This window comes from Schistocerca nitens, chromosome 9, assembly GCF_023898315.1.
Source record: "Schistocerca nitens isolate TAMUIC-IGC-003100 chromosome 9, iqSchNite1.1, whole genome shotgun sequence".
In the NCBI taxonomy this organism is placed as follows: Eukaryota; Metazoa; Arthropoda; class Insecta; order Orthoptera; family Acrididae; genus Schistocerca; species Schistocerca nitens.
Window position 1 is genome coordinate 394,319,187 of NC_064622.1, and position 15,058 is coordinate 394,334,244.

Consider the following 15,058-nt stretch of genomic DNA (forward strand, 5'->3'; position numbering starts at 1 on the left):
AAGTTTTAAAAATTCTTGTTATGGTTGCCTCCAGAGTGGTTATGCACAAAGAACTCTGGCAAAAAATCAGTATTTTACATTAAGTATATTGTCCACATCAACTCACAGTTATATTTTCCAATAAATTTAATTTAAATCACAACTCTCGGACCCAACTGACCTTGGATTTCCTTTCATGTTCATCCCACCAGCTTTCAAACGACTTGAATGCAGTGTTCTCGACCATTTTCTTGTCAAAATCACGCTTTAAAATCTGTTTTAGTTCAGCAATAACCCTCTCTAGAACTGCACTGTAAGTACATGCAAAACGTTATCTCCAAACATAATTACATACAAGTTTGAAAACAAAATAAGGAAACAAATATGCAACACACTTGTACTGAAACATTTCATAAAAATAAATAAATAAATAAATAAAACAAGTCATTTACACATGAATCAAAAGTGAGAGTTTCTGACTGAAAATTAATCTGAAAGTTTTGATTCTCTGAATTGCAATTTATTTATTTATTTACTGTTTAAAATCTGAACTGTTGGAAATACATGAAAAAACAGTGGTCTTTGAAATAAAAGTGACATGAATTGCAGTTAGAATCGCCTTTTTGAAATGAAAGTGATATGAATACCACTTCAAACAGATAATGTAATTATATAATATTCATTTCAAAGTGTTACTCTCTTCTATTTTGACCACAGAAGAAGTAGATGGCATGACTCGCTAAAATAAACTTGAGAATTGATACACATGTGCGAAATTTTTGTTTGATACATACATACAAGAATCTATTAAAAAAAAAAAAAAAAAAAAAAAAAAAACGAAACTATAATTTCAGACTACAGAACGGAAACTTTCTTCAGTCTTTCACAGAAGCTATCTCCAAATTTGTTCCATTACTTGCTCTTTCCAGTAAGTTATGTTCATTGTACACATATTATTTGTTCATCTATTGATTTGATTTTATGTTGTGTTTACATAAGCACTTGTTTGAACTACATTTTTACTCTATAGCATCTCAGTATAACTAAGCATAATTCTTCATGAGACAATGATGCAAATGTGCTTAGCACAACAAAGGCAAATGGAAACTTCAGGAAGGAATGAAGGGTAAAAAGAATTCTATGGAAACTGGATGATCAGTCTTAAACTTAAGCAACATATTCAGTTTAATCCTTAGCAGAGATTAAGCCTTGCTGTACATGGATTTCAAGGAAACCATACAAATATGCAGCTATTTGTGTAAAGAACTGAAGAGAAATATAGAATAACTATGACTGAATAGCCTTTGTACATTTGCCAATGTCCCTCACATCATTACAATGTATTTGTGGTCTATAAAACACAATTATCAAATAATTTAATGATTTGAGGGTTTATTATACAGTGAGATTAGTAACAAAGATGCAAGTTGCACCATTTTTTTAGAAAAATAAACACAAATGCTCAACTTACTTGATAGTAGGAGCTTGAGGATCTGAGCTTTCCACCTGAACATGACTAGCCATTGGAGGTAACCTGCTAGGAAAAGCAGGATACCCAGGGGGATACCCATATGGACCATGCCTCGCAAGTGTTGCTCCAGCTGGAAATGGAACGGCAACTGTCGGTGGGCATGGAGCACCTGCTGTAAATCCAGGAGGAGGCAGGTACAAAGGAGGGAAGTGGAAGCCACCCAGGCCAGCTGGGGGCTTGGCCCACACCACAAAGGGATTTCCTGTAGTCACCGACACTGGTGCAGGCGGAAAACTTGCAACTGTAGGAGGAGGTGGTGCTGCTATTCGATGAGCAGCAGTAAAAAAGGCAGCTGTGGGTGGATATGCAGTCGGAACTGGTGGGTAAGGAGGTGGAGGAGCAGGAGCCGCAGCTGGTGTTGGTGTGAAAGGTGGTGGTGGTGGTGGGTATGCAGGTACTGGAGGAGGGGGAGGTGGAAGCGCTTGAGGTTGCTGCGGCTGTGAGACTTCTATCTTCTCATCTCCAGAACTCAGGCTAGATAATGACATGCGATCGTCATTTTCATCCTGTAGTGGAGTAGATCGCCTATCTTCCATGTCAGGACATGTAGTACGATCCGGTAACATGGACAGTGATGTATGCAGCCGTTCATCTAATGTACCCGTAACGACACTCGAAATAATTTCTGGTCCACCAGTCAATGTCTCATCTTCACTACTGCTGATAAGACTGCCCAGATCATCTTGGCCTGGAAGTGGCACCGGCCTTCGTGCACTCTCCAACAGTTCTGTAGTTTCTGCTTGTTCACGTTCACGGGCTGCTCGTCTCTGAAAAATTTAACAATAATCTGATATTTCACTATTATAATCTACTACAAGCATGTTTGCCTTGTTTCTGCGGTGTCACCACAAAAGTAGCAATGTAATGTAACTTTTTTTCAAGGATTCATACAATTATCATAGTTTCGCTAGTTTCCTTTCATTGAACAGTGAGACTTTAAAGAATCTTGCACTGGCAACAAAGGTAAAACAGCAGAACAAGCACACATTTCTTAGAATATTATGGCTACAACACTGAATTACATATTCCAGAGTACTGGAAATTTATGGAAAACAACTCCACTTGATAAGCACGTATTTATAATAATCTTACCATGGAAACCAACTGTTCAAATGAGCTATGACAGTTCTGGAATGCATACAGTGACAATGTGCAGGGAGTAGGAACACTGCGGGAATCCTACATCATCATCATCATCATCATCATCATCAACATCAACAAAAAGAGGAACAAAATAGAAACACAATGAGCATTACTTTTGGTGTTAAAGATCTGAAACTTTTCCTCATTTCTTTTCCAGGAAACAATGTAAGTGGATAATGGTATAATACAGTCTAGACTATTCAGAAAATGACACAGTATTCAATGTGGAAACATTATCTTATTTTTTGTCCATAAAGAATGACCATGATTGATTCACTAAATTCAGATGAGCTTGTCACACAGATGAAAGGTAGCTTCCGCTGCTGCAATACACTGTGACCCCAAGTAGTGTCATACACCTTACTGACGTCAATGAGTATACCGATATAGTGATGTTTACAAAAGTATGATACCTGCTGGGTAGCTGCCTCTAGCAGGATCAGGTTGTTGAAAGTGGATTGAATTCTCCTGAATTTATACTGAAAAAGGGTAAGGAGTGCCTGATCTCTAACATTCAGACTAGATGACTGTTAACCATTTGCTCAAGGGTCCTTCCTACACAGCTCAATAAGGCGACACTCCGGTAACTACTGGGACATGTTCAGTCCTTTCCTGGTTTGAGGCCAGCTACCAAATTAATACATACGAGGAGGAATTCCTTCGGCTTTGATCCAGCTTCCAAATGGAGAAAGGGCAACTGTAAGACTGGGGTGGTGGTGGTGGTGGTGGAGGGGGAGGCGCAAAAATAACTGAGGTCATACGCACCCATGTCATAAACTTAGAACACGAATAAGAAAATGGAGTTAAAACCGACTACAACTAAAGCTCAATCATCGTCATACACTAAAATGGCCAATAATTCAGATGGCAAACATACACTACACCATAAGTGGTTAAAAAAAAGGACATTCAGTTAAGAAATGGCAAACCATCAAAGATTGGTGACAATGAACATAAAGTGGCGGAGGCTCAAAACTTAACAAATGATAAAGGCTAAAAAGACAGTGCCCAATATGCAATCCAGCTAAAATGAACTCCTTGCTGCGAGAGGGCTGAGGATGTTGGCCAAGCTGCCAGGAGAGGTTCAATGCCCTAGAGCTTATTCCCGTGAAGTGAAGATGAGTGCTGATACCAAAGTGACACCACCTACCAACAGGTGGCAATATGGAGATCATCCAAAGGAATGGAAGAGCTAGCAGGCCAAGGTAGAAGGACTGAAGGCTTGGCAGCAGCATCAGCAGCTGCATTTCCCATAAGACGGACATGACCAGGAACCCAAATGAACATAACAGCTCCTTGAACAGTGAGTAAGTGCAAGCTTTCTTGGACCCACTGCACTAAGGGATGGACTGTGTGTAGCATAAAGAGGCTCTGAAGGGCACAGAGGTAATTGGAGAATATGACACAATTAAAAAGCCTGTGTCACTAGATGTGCTGATGACCTGGTAGAGAGCAAAGAGCTCCGCTGTAAATATCGAGCAGTGTTCTGGAAGCTGATACCGAAAAAAGTGGATGCCAATGACGAAGGCACTCCCGGCACCACTGTCGGTCTTTAGAGCCATTAGAACACACAAAGGTGCTATCACTAAGCTGCATGTGAAGGTTGAGGAACTTTTAGTGATAGACTGAATCTGGAGTACTTCCCTTGGGATGCGAATGAAGTCCACAATGAACATGGGCGACTGAACGAAGCCAATATGGTAATGGATTCACACCCGTCGGAAACGTGGCAGGTAGTGTGAAGTTCAGCTGCCAGAGCAGTGGCCAAAAATGGACTCCAGGAGGTAACAGAGAAGAAGATACACCCCATATCAGTGGTCAAGAGAGTGATCGAAAAAGAGGGCATAGCGTGGGTAGCTGAGCATGGCAGACAAATGGCATACACATCTACTGAAGATAACATTACATCAGTATGACAATAGTAATTCGGCAGCTTCTGCATGGACACTCTCAACCAAACTAATGTAAAAGGCACCAGCGGCCAAACATGTTCAACAATAGCGGATTGTATTAGATGGCATAGGATATACGTAAGTGCAGATGAAACACGTAGTCTAGCTTCAAATGGACAAGGGATCAGTACAAACGGAGGAGCATGGTCCGATCCACTCCCCAGGAAGTATCACAGAGGGCACATACGACACTAAGGGACTTGCTACAAACTGCAGGCTGGTGAGACACATGAAGGACCAGGAAAGTTTCCTGGCAAGCATAGCTGCTGGAATTTCATAGTTGCAGCATACAGAAGACCAACAGGCATAAGATTTAACAGTGGTGGAAGAAACCCATTGCCCAGCCAGAAATTCATACCATTTTGTCAGTGGAAAAGCTACAGCAATTGGCAATGCTCCACATGTAAAGACGATTAAGACATCGCTAAAGACACCACTCAAGGAGACAAGTCCGTCGAGAACTGCTATAGATCACAAAGTCGTTGACGAAAAGAGAGACGGAGATGCCTGGCAGGAGACAGTCCGTAATGGAGTTAATAGCTACAGTAAAGTGTGCAATGTTCAGGATGGAGCCTTGAGGCACCCAGTTCTCCTAGAGAAAGATGAATGAGATTGCCGAACCCACATGTGCCTTGAAAACACAGTCTTTAAAAAACACATGAATGAAATGGAGCATATGACCTTCAAAGCCTCACATGTATAGAGTATGGAGGATACTAGTATTCCAACAGGTGTCTTAGACTTTCTCAGAATCAGAAAATATGGCCACAATCTGGTATTTACACAGAAAACCGTTCCTGACATGGATTGACAAAGTGACACCCGTCAACTGCAGAATGGCGTGGCGTGTTTGAAATCCACATTGTGCAGTGGTTAGTAGAGTGTGAGGCTCAAGCTACCATAGCAGCCAGCCATCACCTTGCAAACAGCTGGTGAGAGAAATGGGCCAGTAACCAGAAGGAAAGTGAATGACCTTTCCGGGCTTAGGTATGGGTATGACAGTGGTTTCATACCAGTGTCTGCAAAATGTGCAACCTGTACAAATACAGTTGTATGTACGAAGGAGAAAGTGCTTGCCTGCAAGAGAAAGGTGCTGCAACATCTGAATGTGAACATTGTCCGGCCCTGGAGTGGGAAATCAGGATGAAGTGAGAGGATGGTCTAGCTCTCTCATAGTAAGGATGGCAGTGCAGCAGTCACAATTCCAAGAGGAGAAGGGTATCACCCTAAGCTACCTCCACAAATTTCCAAGAGAGGAAGGTGGGATGACAGTGGGTGGAGCTTGAAATCTCTGCAAAATAGCGGCCTAAGATGTTGGAGATAGCAACAAGATTCACAATGACATTATCTGCTATGGTCAGGCCAGACTGGGGAATGGACCAAAGTCCTACAGAGCCTACAGAGGTTGCCTCGCATGGTGTAAGAGGGCGAGAAACTCTTAAAAGAACTAAAGAATGAAATCCAGCAAGCTTTTTCGCTAACCCAAAGAATGTAATGACACTGCACTCACAACTGTTTTTAAATACAGTTTGCCATCCTATGATGGCAGTTTAAAATGTCGAAAACACTTCTCCACGTGTTAATAGCATCGCAGTATGCCTCAGTCCACCAGGGGACCAGGACTCAGAGCAGTAAAGATGAGGTGTGAGGCATGGAACATTCTGTGGCAGTAAGGATGACATTCGTAAGGTACTCTACCTGGTCATCACAACTGGGGAAATGTTTGTTGAAGGTCACCAGGGAGGATAAAGCTTACAGTCAGCCTCAGAAAGCTGCCAACTGGGTTTACACATAGATGGGGTAGGAGTCAGCAAATGGATAGAGCAAGGGAATGGTTGTTCAAGTACATGTCAGAGAGAACGGACTACCCAAGATGACAGGCAAGCTGGGAGTGCAGAATGAGAGGTCCACATGGGAATAGGTGTGCATGGATTCTGAAAGGAACATAGATGCTCCAGTGTTAAGACAGATGAGGTTGAGTTGATTGAGAAGACCAGCTAAGAGAGCACCTCTCAAACATGTTCTTGTAGAGCCCGAAAGGGGATGGTGCACATTAAAATCACCAAACAACAAAAGAGGTGGGGGAGTTAACCAAAAACCTGGCAGAAGTCCATCCTAGTGATAGCAAATGATGGAGGGAAGTAGATGTTACAAAGAGAAAAGGTAAAGTGAGAAAGGAACATGCAGACTGCAACAACTTGCAGCCGGTAGTTCAGTGAGATGGTTTGGCTATGGACATCATTCCAAATGAGCAGCATGACTTCAGACTACAAACTATGGCAATTTTACCCGCCAAATAAGTCGATCACAGTTGCAATGTCGAGAATATGAAAAGTCACAAAAAGTTGCTCATCAACAATATATGGCCTAAGCAGAGCACTGGCCCTCTCATCACCACCATGTTTGACATTCCAAATACCTTCTAGACAAAACTAATGGAATTTTGTTATCAAACTCAATACAACCATCATAGAACAAAATACGCCCAAAATTAAAGCCTGTCTGGGCACTCAGAAACAACAGTTACAGTAGGAAATGAGTTTCGTGTTTGGAGAATGAGTGATGACGAGGCTCGCTGCCTCTACCAGTACTCCTCTTATAGGAGAGGTAAGTCAGAAGTTGGTGGCTACCACAATGTTTATCTTAGAAATACAAGAGTTTGCTATCCTGTCGAAAAAATGTTAGACAGATTTCTGACACATAAAAAACACAAACACTCACACAGTACTTAACATTATCATAGTTTATGACAAAACATGGATATAATAGTCTAACACAGAAAGAGTGACAGTCAAGAATCTGATTACACAATATACTGGAGATAGCATGGAGTGAAGGCGAGTGAATTTTCCTCACATGTCGACACATCACAAAATCCTTGAAGAATCATGATGGTAAACATGATGGTAATCACAGACTTGACTGCAGAAATATGCCTTTCTATGCTTTATGAAAACCATAAATAGCCAACAGGTAGGACTGTGCAAACCAGAACATATAATAACTAAACTACTCACAGGGTTGCGAAAAACACCAATGTTTTTACATGAAATCAACTCAGACCACAAAATCCACATTTCATGACAGATTTGACCCCTGACAGATTACCACAAGTAAAATAAACCATATAATTTTATTCATAATGAGAAAGGTTACAATCATGACTATGGCAAACAATTCAGTGAGAAGTAAAAGCACATTCAGCATACAAGGTGTGTGAGAAAAGTAATGAGATTGACAGCACTGCAAGTGATTTGGCAACGTTGTGTCGTTCTATCTATGTATACTAGTGGGTTCATCCATTCCAGATGCTAAGTCAAAGTTTCAGTTCTGTACAGCCTTCACGTTATTTTTGAGAGCGCCATCAGGGAAGCTGTGTCCTTGTTGTGTGTTACAAAAATGAAACAGCGGAATTTAGAGCAACTTTATGCCCTCATGTTTTGTGTTAAACTTGGAGAATCAACAAACGTAATCTTTCAAAAGTTGAAACAGCCCTCCAGGGAACATTCCTTATGAAGAGCAGAAGTTTTTCACTGGAACAAATCATTTTTGGAAGCCCAAGAACACACTGAAGGTGAACCTCGGTCAGATTGACTTTCAACTTCAAAAACCAATGAAGACAATAGAATATGTGTGCGCTCTTTTAAGGTCAGACAGGCTTTGACAATAAGGATGATAGGTGACCTGTTGAACTTAAACATTTTCAGTAAAACGTTGAGTCAAGTGAGATTGGACACTGCAGACAAGTGGATGCTACATCATAGTATGCCCTATGCCCTACGTCACATGGCCACATCCATTACTAAATTTCTGACCTCAAAAAGCATTCCTGTTGTTCCACAGCCTCCCTACTCACCTGATCTGAGTCCTTGTGAATTTTGTTTTCTTTTCCTGAAATTGAAAAATTCTTAAACAGACATAATTTTGGGACTCTGGAGAATATTCAAAAGAATGTGACTAGCATGTTAAAAGCCCTACAAGTTCAAGCCTTTCAGCATTGCTACTAAGACTGGGAACAAGGACCCCACCAGTACACCAGGTGATCAAAAAGTCCGTATAAATTTGAAAACTTAATAAACCACGGAATAATGTAGATAGAGAGGTAAAAATTGACACACATGCTTGGAATGACATGGGGTTTTATTAGAGAGAGAGAGAGAGAGAGAGAGAGAGAGAGAGAGAGAGAGAGAGAGAAAAGAAAAAAAAAGTTCACAAAATGTCCGACGGATGGTGCTGGACAGCAAAACGTCAGTGACTGTGCATGACAATTGAGTATAAAAGGAGCTGTAATGAGAGAGAGGTTGATGTTACCTGAAAAGGGGCTTTTAGTGAAGCTGTATTATCAGAATGGGGAATGTGTTAGTTCAGCGTTATGATCCTATAGCCATAGGAAGGGGATTCGAACAGGTAAAGGTCCATTGACAAATGCAGCTGTAGCGAGAATGATTTCGAAGTTCGAAGCCACGGGTTATTTAGACGATAGACCCCGTAGTGGCCGACCGAGCACAAGGCGTAATGCTGCTGAGACAATTCAGGAAGAAATGGAGATTGTAGCGGGTTCATCTATGCACGGGGAAGTCAGCACTCGTGCAGTCGCACGGGCATTCCATACACTACTGTTTGGTTGGCACTTAGGCGTACCCTCCGATTGTATCCGTACAAAATCCATCGGCATCATGAACTGTTACCTGGCGATTTAGTGAAGCAGAGGGCATTTGCGGTGTGGGCGTTTCAAAAGATGGTGGAAGATGATGATTGGTTGAGTAATGTGTTGTGGACCGACGAAGCTCATTTCACGCTCCGAGGGTCTGTCAACGCCCACAACTGCAGAATTTGGGCTACTGAAAATCCTAGAACTGTCTTGGAAACTCCATTGCACGACGAGAAAGTCATGATATGGGTTGGATTCACCACATCTACCATTATCAGGCCTTTTTTCTTTGAGGAAATGCGTGATTCTGGTTTTGTAACTGCTACCGTGACGGGTGAGAGGTACGTCGATATGATACAAAATCGCATCATCCCCAGCCTGGCTGATAAACACCTGCTGGAACATACGATGTTTATGCACGATGGCGCTCCACCACATATTGCTAGATGCGTGAAAGATCTCTTGCGCACATCGTTTGGTGATGATCGTGTGCTCAGCCGCCACTTTCGTCATGCTTGGCCTCCCAGGTCCCCAGACCTCAGTCCGTGCGATTATTGGCTTTGGGGTTACCTGAAGTCGCAAGTGTATCGTGATCGACCAACATCTCTAAGGATGCTGAAAGACAACATACGACGCCAATGGCTCACTATAACTCTGGACATGCTTTACAGTGCTGTTCACAACATTATTCCTCGACTACAGCTATTGTTGAGGAATGATGGTGGACATATTGAGCATTTCCTGTAAAGAGCATCATCTTTGCTTTGTCTTACTTTGTTATGCTAATTATTGCTATTCTGATCAGATGAAGCGCCATCTGTCGGACATTTTTTGAACTTTTGTATCTTTTTGGTTCTAATAAAAACCCATGTCATTCCAAGAATGTGTGTCAATTTGTACCTCTCTATCTACATTATTCCGTGATTTATTCAGTTTTCAAATTTATACTGACTTATTGATCACCCAGTATATCTTCCAAGGTGAACTACTTTGAAGGGGAAAACGTTTGAAACAAAAAATTAATAAATAAAACTTTGGTAGATAAAAAATCAGTCACTACTTTTCTCAACACCTCATATTTACTGCATGTACCAGCCATTAATCAAGGAAAAAATGTATGTAATAAGATCTTCATTGAGATATTAAAGAACTGCAAAACAGAGCTGTAAATACTCACTGGAAAGTAACAATGCAGAGGTAACACAGAAGTACATTTTAATCACAACAAGCACCTAAGAATGAATCTATTGTGTTCAAAAAAGCACTGTGCAGCAGTAAGAGGCTATTTTTTGACTGAATGTGGCACATATTTATAATTAAAAAGTAACAACCCACATTCATAATTTTGAGTCTCCAAGACATTTCTTGGAGGAGAATACATTAGGAAGACAAGTTTTTACAAATGCAGGAATCTGTATTGCTTTGTCAAAAGTTGGAGGATTCTGTACTGCTTTGTTAAAACTTGCTGCGTGGGTTTCAAACATTCACCAAGCCATTTTTATTAACTAATTATTTAGATAGACCAAGCATATGCAGAAACTGTCTCTGTGATATTATGAGGAAGTTAATAGGGAACCATGTGCATCTTAAATGTGTTTATATGTTACAGCATTCTGACAAAGGTGCAACTAACCTTACACCTTTAAGTTTACTGCTCCGCAACAGACAGTAATAGAGATACAGTTCATAATAACTATAATACATCAAAACAGCTAGATTAATCTCACATCAACCACATCAGAGACATCTACTTGCTTCAGATTTTCACTGTTTTTGAGACTGTAAACGAAGTTACACAGGTAAGTATGAGTTCAAGTGGAATTTGACAGAAATGAGGTTCTACCTGACAATATAAAGTCAAAGTGCTGAACAAGGCTGGAAATTAGTTACTAATTTAAAAGCAGTATTTTTTTCTGAACATTTTTTAAGGAGAGGAATGTCACAAGTCAAATTCTCTGGGTAAGACTCATACCAAAGAAGATTACATTCCAATCATTGCAGATACAACCAAAATTATGCAGCTGAAGGTGACATCAGTTTGGGGTGCTGGAAAAGATATTCACACTAGTGTGGAGACTCTAATCTTTTCAGCAGTGTGGCAATCCTAGAAATAAATGCTCTAACTCGTCAACTTCTACATTTATTTGTTCGCCTTTCATGAGAAAGTCCTTTACACATCTAGATAAAATTTGAAAGCTTCAAGGAATAGATTACTTGAATGAATAATTTGTTAAAGAATGAAGTAAAATCCAGCCACAGAGAGATTTTCAGTATTTATACTGTTTTTATTGAGTTCTCCACATTAGTCCATTCTGTACAAGGTCCTTCATCTTTGCCTACCTACTGCAAACTACATTTATTTGAAAGTACAATTTTAACAAGTTATGGCACAATGTTTTTGCCCAATTTGATTCAGTACACGATCTACCCCTTCATGTTCAGCAGTCTTCTGCAGCTTCTCATAAGCTTTTAGTCTCTTCTTGTGTGAACCATTGACAGTCCAATTTTCACTTCTGTACAAGGTTATAATTCAGACAAGTACTTTCGAAAAAACTTTCCTGAAGTTTAAATTTAGATTCAAAGTTAACAATTTCTCTTTTATGGAAATTGTTTTCTTGCTATTGCCAATCTGCATTTTATATCCTCTCTACTTTGACATTGTCTGTTATTTTGCTACTCAAACAGTAAAATACATTTACCACTTCTGGTGTCTAAATTCCTCATCTAGTTCCCTCAGCATCATCTGATTTAATTCAGTAATGTTTGTTTACTCTTGTTTTATTTTTTGCAGATGTTCACTTTACAAACTCTTTTCAAAAGATTACACAGGTCAACGAAAAAAAAAATTTAAAAACTTTTTTTACTTTAGATAGCTGATCTCTATAGGTTTCTAATATCAGGTCCGACAAAGACGCCTTCTTTTAGTTTAGCTTCTGAAAGGTGTGGAACCTTTTGGCAGAGATACTTAAAACATGGTCCATCTTTAGGCAAAGTCTTCACAAACTGTTTCATTAGGCCTAACTTTATATGTAGGGGTGGTAGGCGTACATTTTTTTGGATCTACAAGGTTTTTGCATAGAATGTTCTTCTCACCAGATTTTAAAGACTCCCTCACAGTCCAGTTCTTTCTGCACCAGTGTTGATCTCTAGCCCTACTGTCCCACTCACACAAGAAACATGAAAATTTGGTAAAGCCGCCTTGCTGACCAAGGAGTATGCATGTTACTTTTAGATCACCACATATCATCCAACCATGAGCAGAATAGCCTACTATATTTAGCACTATTTCTAGGTTTTCATAGCTTTCTTTCATATGTACAGAATGTCCAACAGGTATACATGCATACATGTTACCATGGTGTAATAAAACAGCCTTTAAACTAGTTTTGGATGAATCAATAAACAGCCTCCACTCTTCCTTTTTGTATTCAATATCAAACTCATTCATCAGACCAGGAATGTTGGAGCAGTACACAGAATCACCTTCTTGTTGAAAAAACTTGGAAAATTGCTGCTCTCTGTTTCTATATATATATATATATATATATATATATATATATATATATATATATATATATATGCTGGTTCCAACTGCCAATAAGTTCTTTTCTTTTAATATAGAGCCAAATAATTCAGCTTTTTCTTCCATTAAGCCCAGATCACTAACCAAATCATTAAGCTTAGTCTGAGTAAACAATTTGGGCTCTAAACTTCCTGTATTACAATGGAATTCATCATCATCTGGTTCATCTAAATCAGATTGTACATCAGAAAATATTACTGTTGGAATAGAATTTAAATAATCTGGTGGTTCAGGAACTGGCAAATCTACACCATGCCCTACTGGTCGGATGGCAGACGGAAGGTTAGGGTAGCTTATTACCTTCTTGTTTTTAGAATTAGGAGCAGTAATATCAACATTGCAAAAGTAGCAATCATCGGAATGATTTCTGGGCTCCCTCCACATCATAGGAACAGCAAATCTAAACGCTTTTTTTGTCCTTTTTGGACCATTTTCTCAGATCTTCAACACACACATAACATACCTTATGTGGCACCCAAGATTTATCTTGATCACCAAGTTTAGATCCAAAGTATGATAGATAAACCTTCTTCACAACATCTGTAATGTTTCTTTGGTGTTTGTTAATCACAAATATAACAAAAACTGCCAGCAAAGTTAGACATTGTACGGAGCACATGTACAGGAAACGGGAAAGTGAGGTTAGGTTGACAGTAAACAAAACACCATCTTTTAACACAAAAATAAAATCGGCCTTTTTTTTGCCAGCAAATGTTTTTCAGCAGTGCTACCAATGTGATCTACATTCATTACATCTCCTTTTTAAATTATTTTAACTATATAAAAGCTGTTAAATTCTTTAAAAAATTTGCTTAATTAAATGAATTTAACTGTAAAATGTGAAGAAATGGTGGGTGACAGTTTTTTAAGTATCATATTTGGATTTCCCACCCTAAATAACATAAGTATAAGGTATTTTCAGCAAAAACGTTTTTCCATTGTTGGCCTATGTTATTCATTCCCTGCAACTGATTTTTCAAGCCTTTTGCAGCCTTTGACAGAATCGGCAAGCCTCAAACTTTTAATTTTCTCCCTGAACTTTGATTCCATTTCCAAATTGCTCCTTGGTTTCCACTACTGCTTGCTCAGTGTGCAGCTGTAAGACGTAAAACCTGGCTGCCATAGAACTAAGCCCGAGTGGTTCACTTAGTGTACTTATATAATTAACCATCCCTCAGAATTTTAAGTGCAGCCATCTGCGTGATATGGCAACACTGTAGAATGCGAAAGTCTATGGAGAAAGTGACATTTTTCACTCGAGCTGATAAACTGCTGATCTGCTCATAGTCTTGTGGTAAATGTCATACAATGAGACACAAAGTCACACATTCAAGTCCACTCTTTCCTTTATTTTTAAACCACATTTTGACTGTCTGCAAAAGGTATCAGTCTGAGGGAACCTCAAAGAAAATTCGCTTTTCTTTCTGATCTGCTCATAATAGCAAAAATTTCTAGGAATATTTCTGTCAAAGAGCTTATGGCTGTGTCAATATCAGAACAGTTTATGCTTAAGAGTTTCCTTGCCCTACAGCAGTCACCAATCACTGATGATAACAGACAGTGTCCGACCAGGTGAACGCTGCGTGGTTCAACTTTGGCAGATTCCTGCCTAGCAGTAGCAAATATAAAACTGTGTGTACTGCAAATAACTTCAATAAACTGAGTGATCATCACACAGTAACTAAATAGTCAAAGTTTCGTATGAGTGTACTGTCAACTGTAATTTTCTCCTTTGAACTTCTAGGATTTGTCTTGCAGTTACATATTGGATTTTGCATACTTGAAACTTATGGCTCTAGCTTGAGCATTATAAAATCGAGTTGCAAGTGTAAAAAGGTGTAACATTTATGACATACTTTTCGCCTTGGGTTTAACAGACTGATGAAGGCAGCAGAGGCAGCCCAAAAATATCTGTAAAGTGAGTGGAGCGAGTGCAGTTAAATCATGTACCACTGTTGGCAAAATACACCACTACATCAATTTGAAAAAGGCATATCTTGTATCCTGCGTCAATTTGAATAATCTGACTTAACAAACATAATGCTCAATTCATGAGCTGGTAATGATACAAAATGACAGCAGAGTACGTTGTTGTGGTTTAATTACACTCATTCTACAAATATTACTGTCCAAAACCACACAATGTAAACTCCAGGTAGGAATATCAACGCTGTAGGAAAAAGACAGATTGCTACTTACAGTAAAGAAGACATGGAAAG

General features: G+C 39.5%; 1 protein-coding gene across 1 annotated transcript in view; it reads right to left on the minus strand.

Annotated features, from left to right (window-relative positions):
* LOC126203085 (histone-lysine N-methyltransferase SETD1B) overlaps nt 1–15,058 on the minus strand; it is a 188,592-nt gene that overhangs the window by 66,649 nt on the left and 106,885 nt on the right. Inside the window, exons 6-7 of the mRNA XM_049937327.1 lie at nt 1,451–2,277; nt 161–290 (exon numbers count right to left, since the gene is read on the minus strand). Coding sequence (XP_049793284.1) covers nt 161–290; nt 1,451–2,277 — 957 coding nt within the window. The remainder of the gene's footprint in view (nt 1–160; nt 291–1,450; nt 2,278–15,058) is intronic.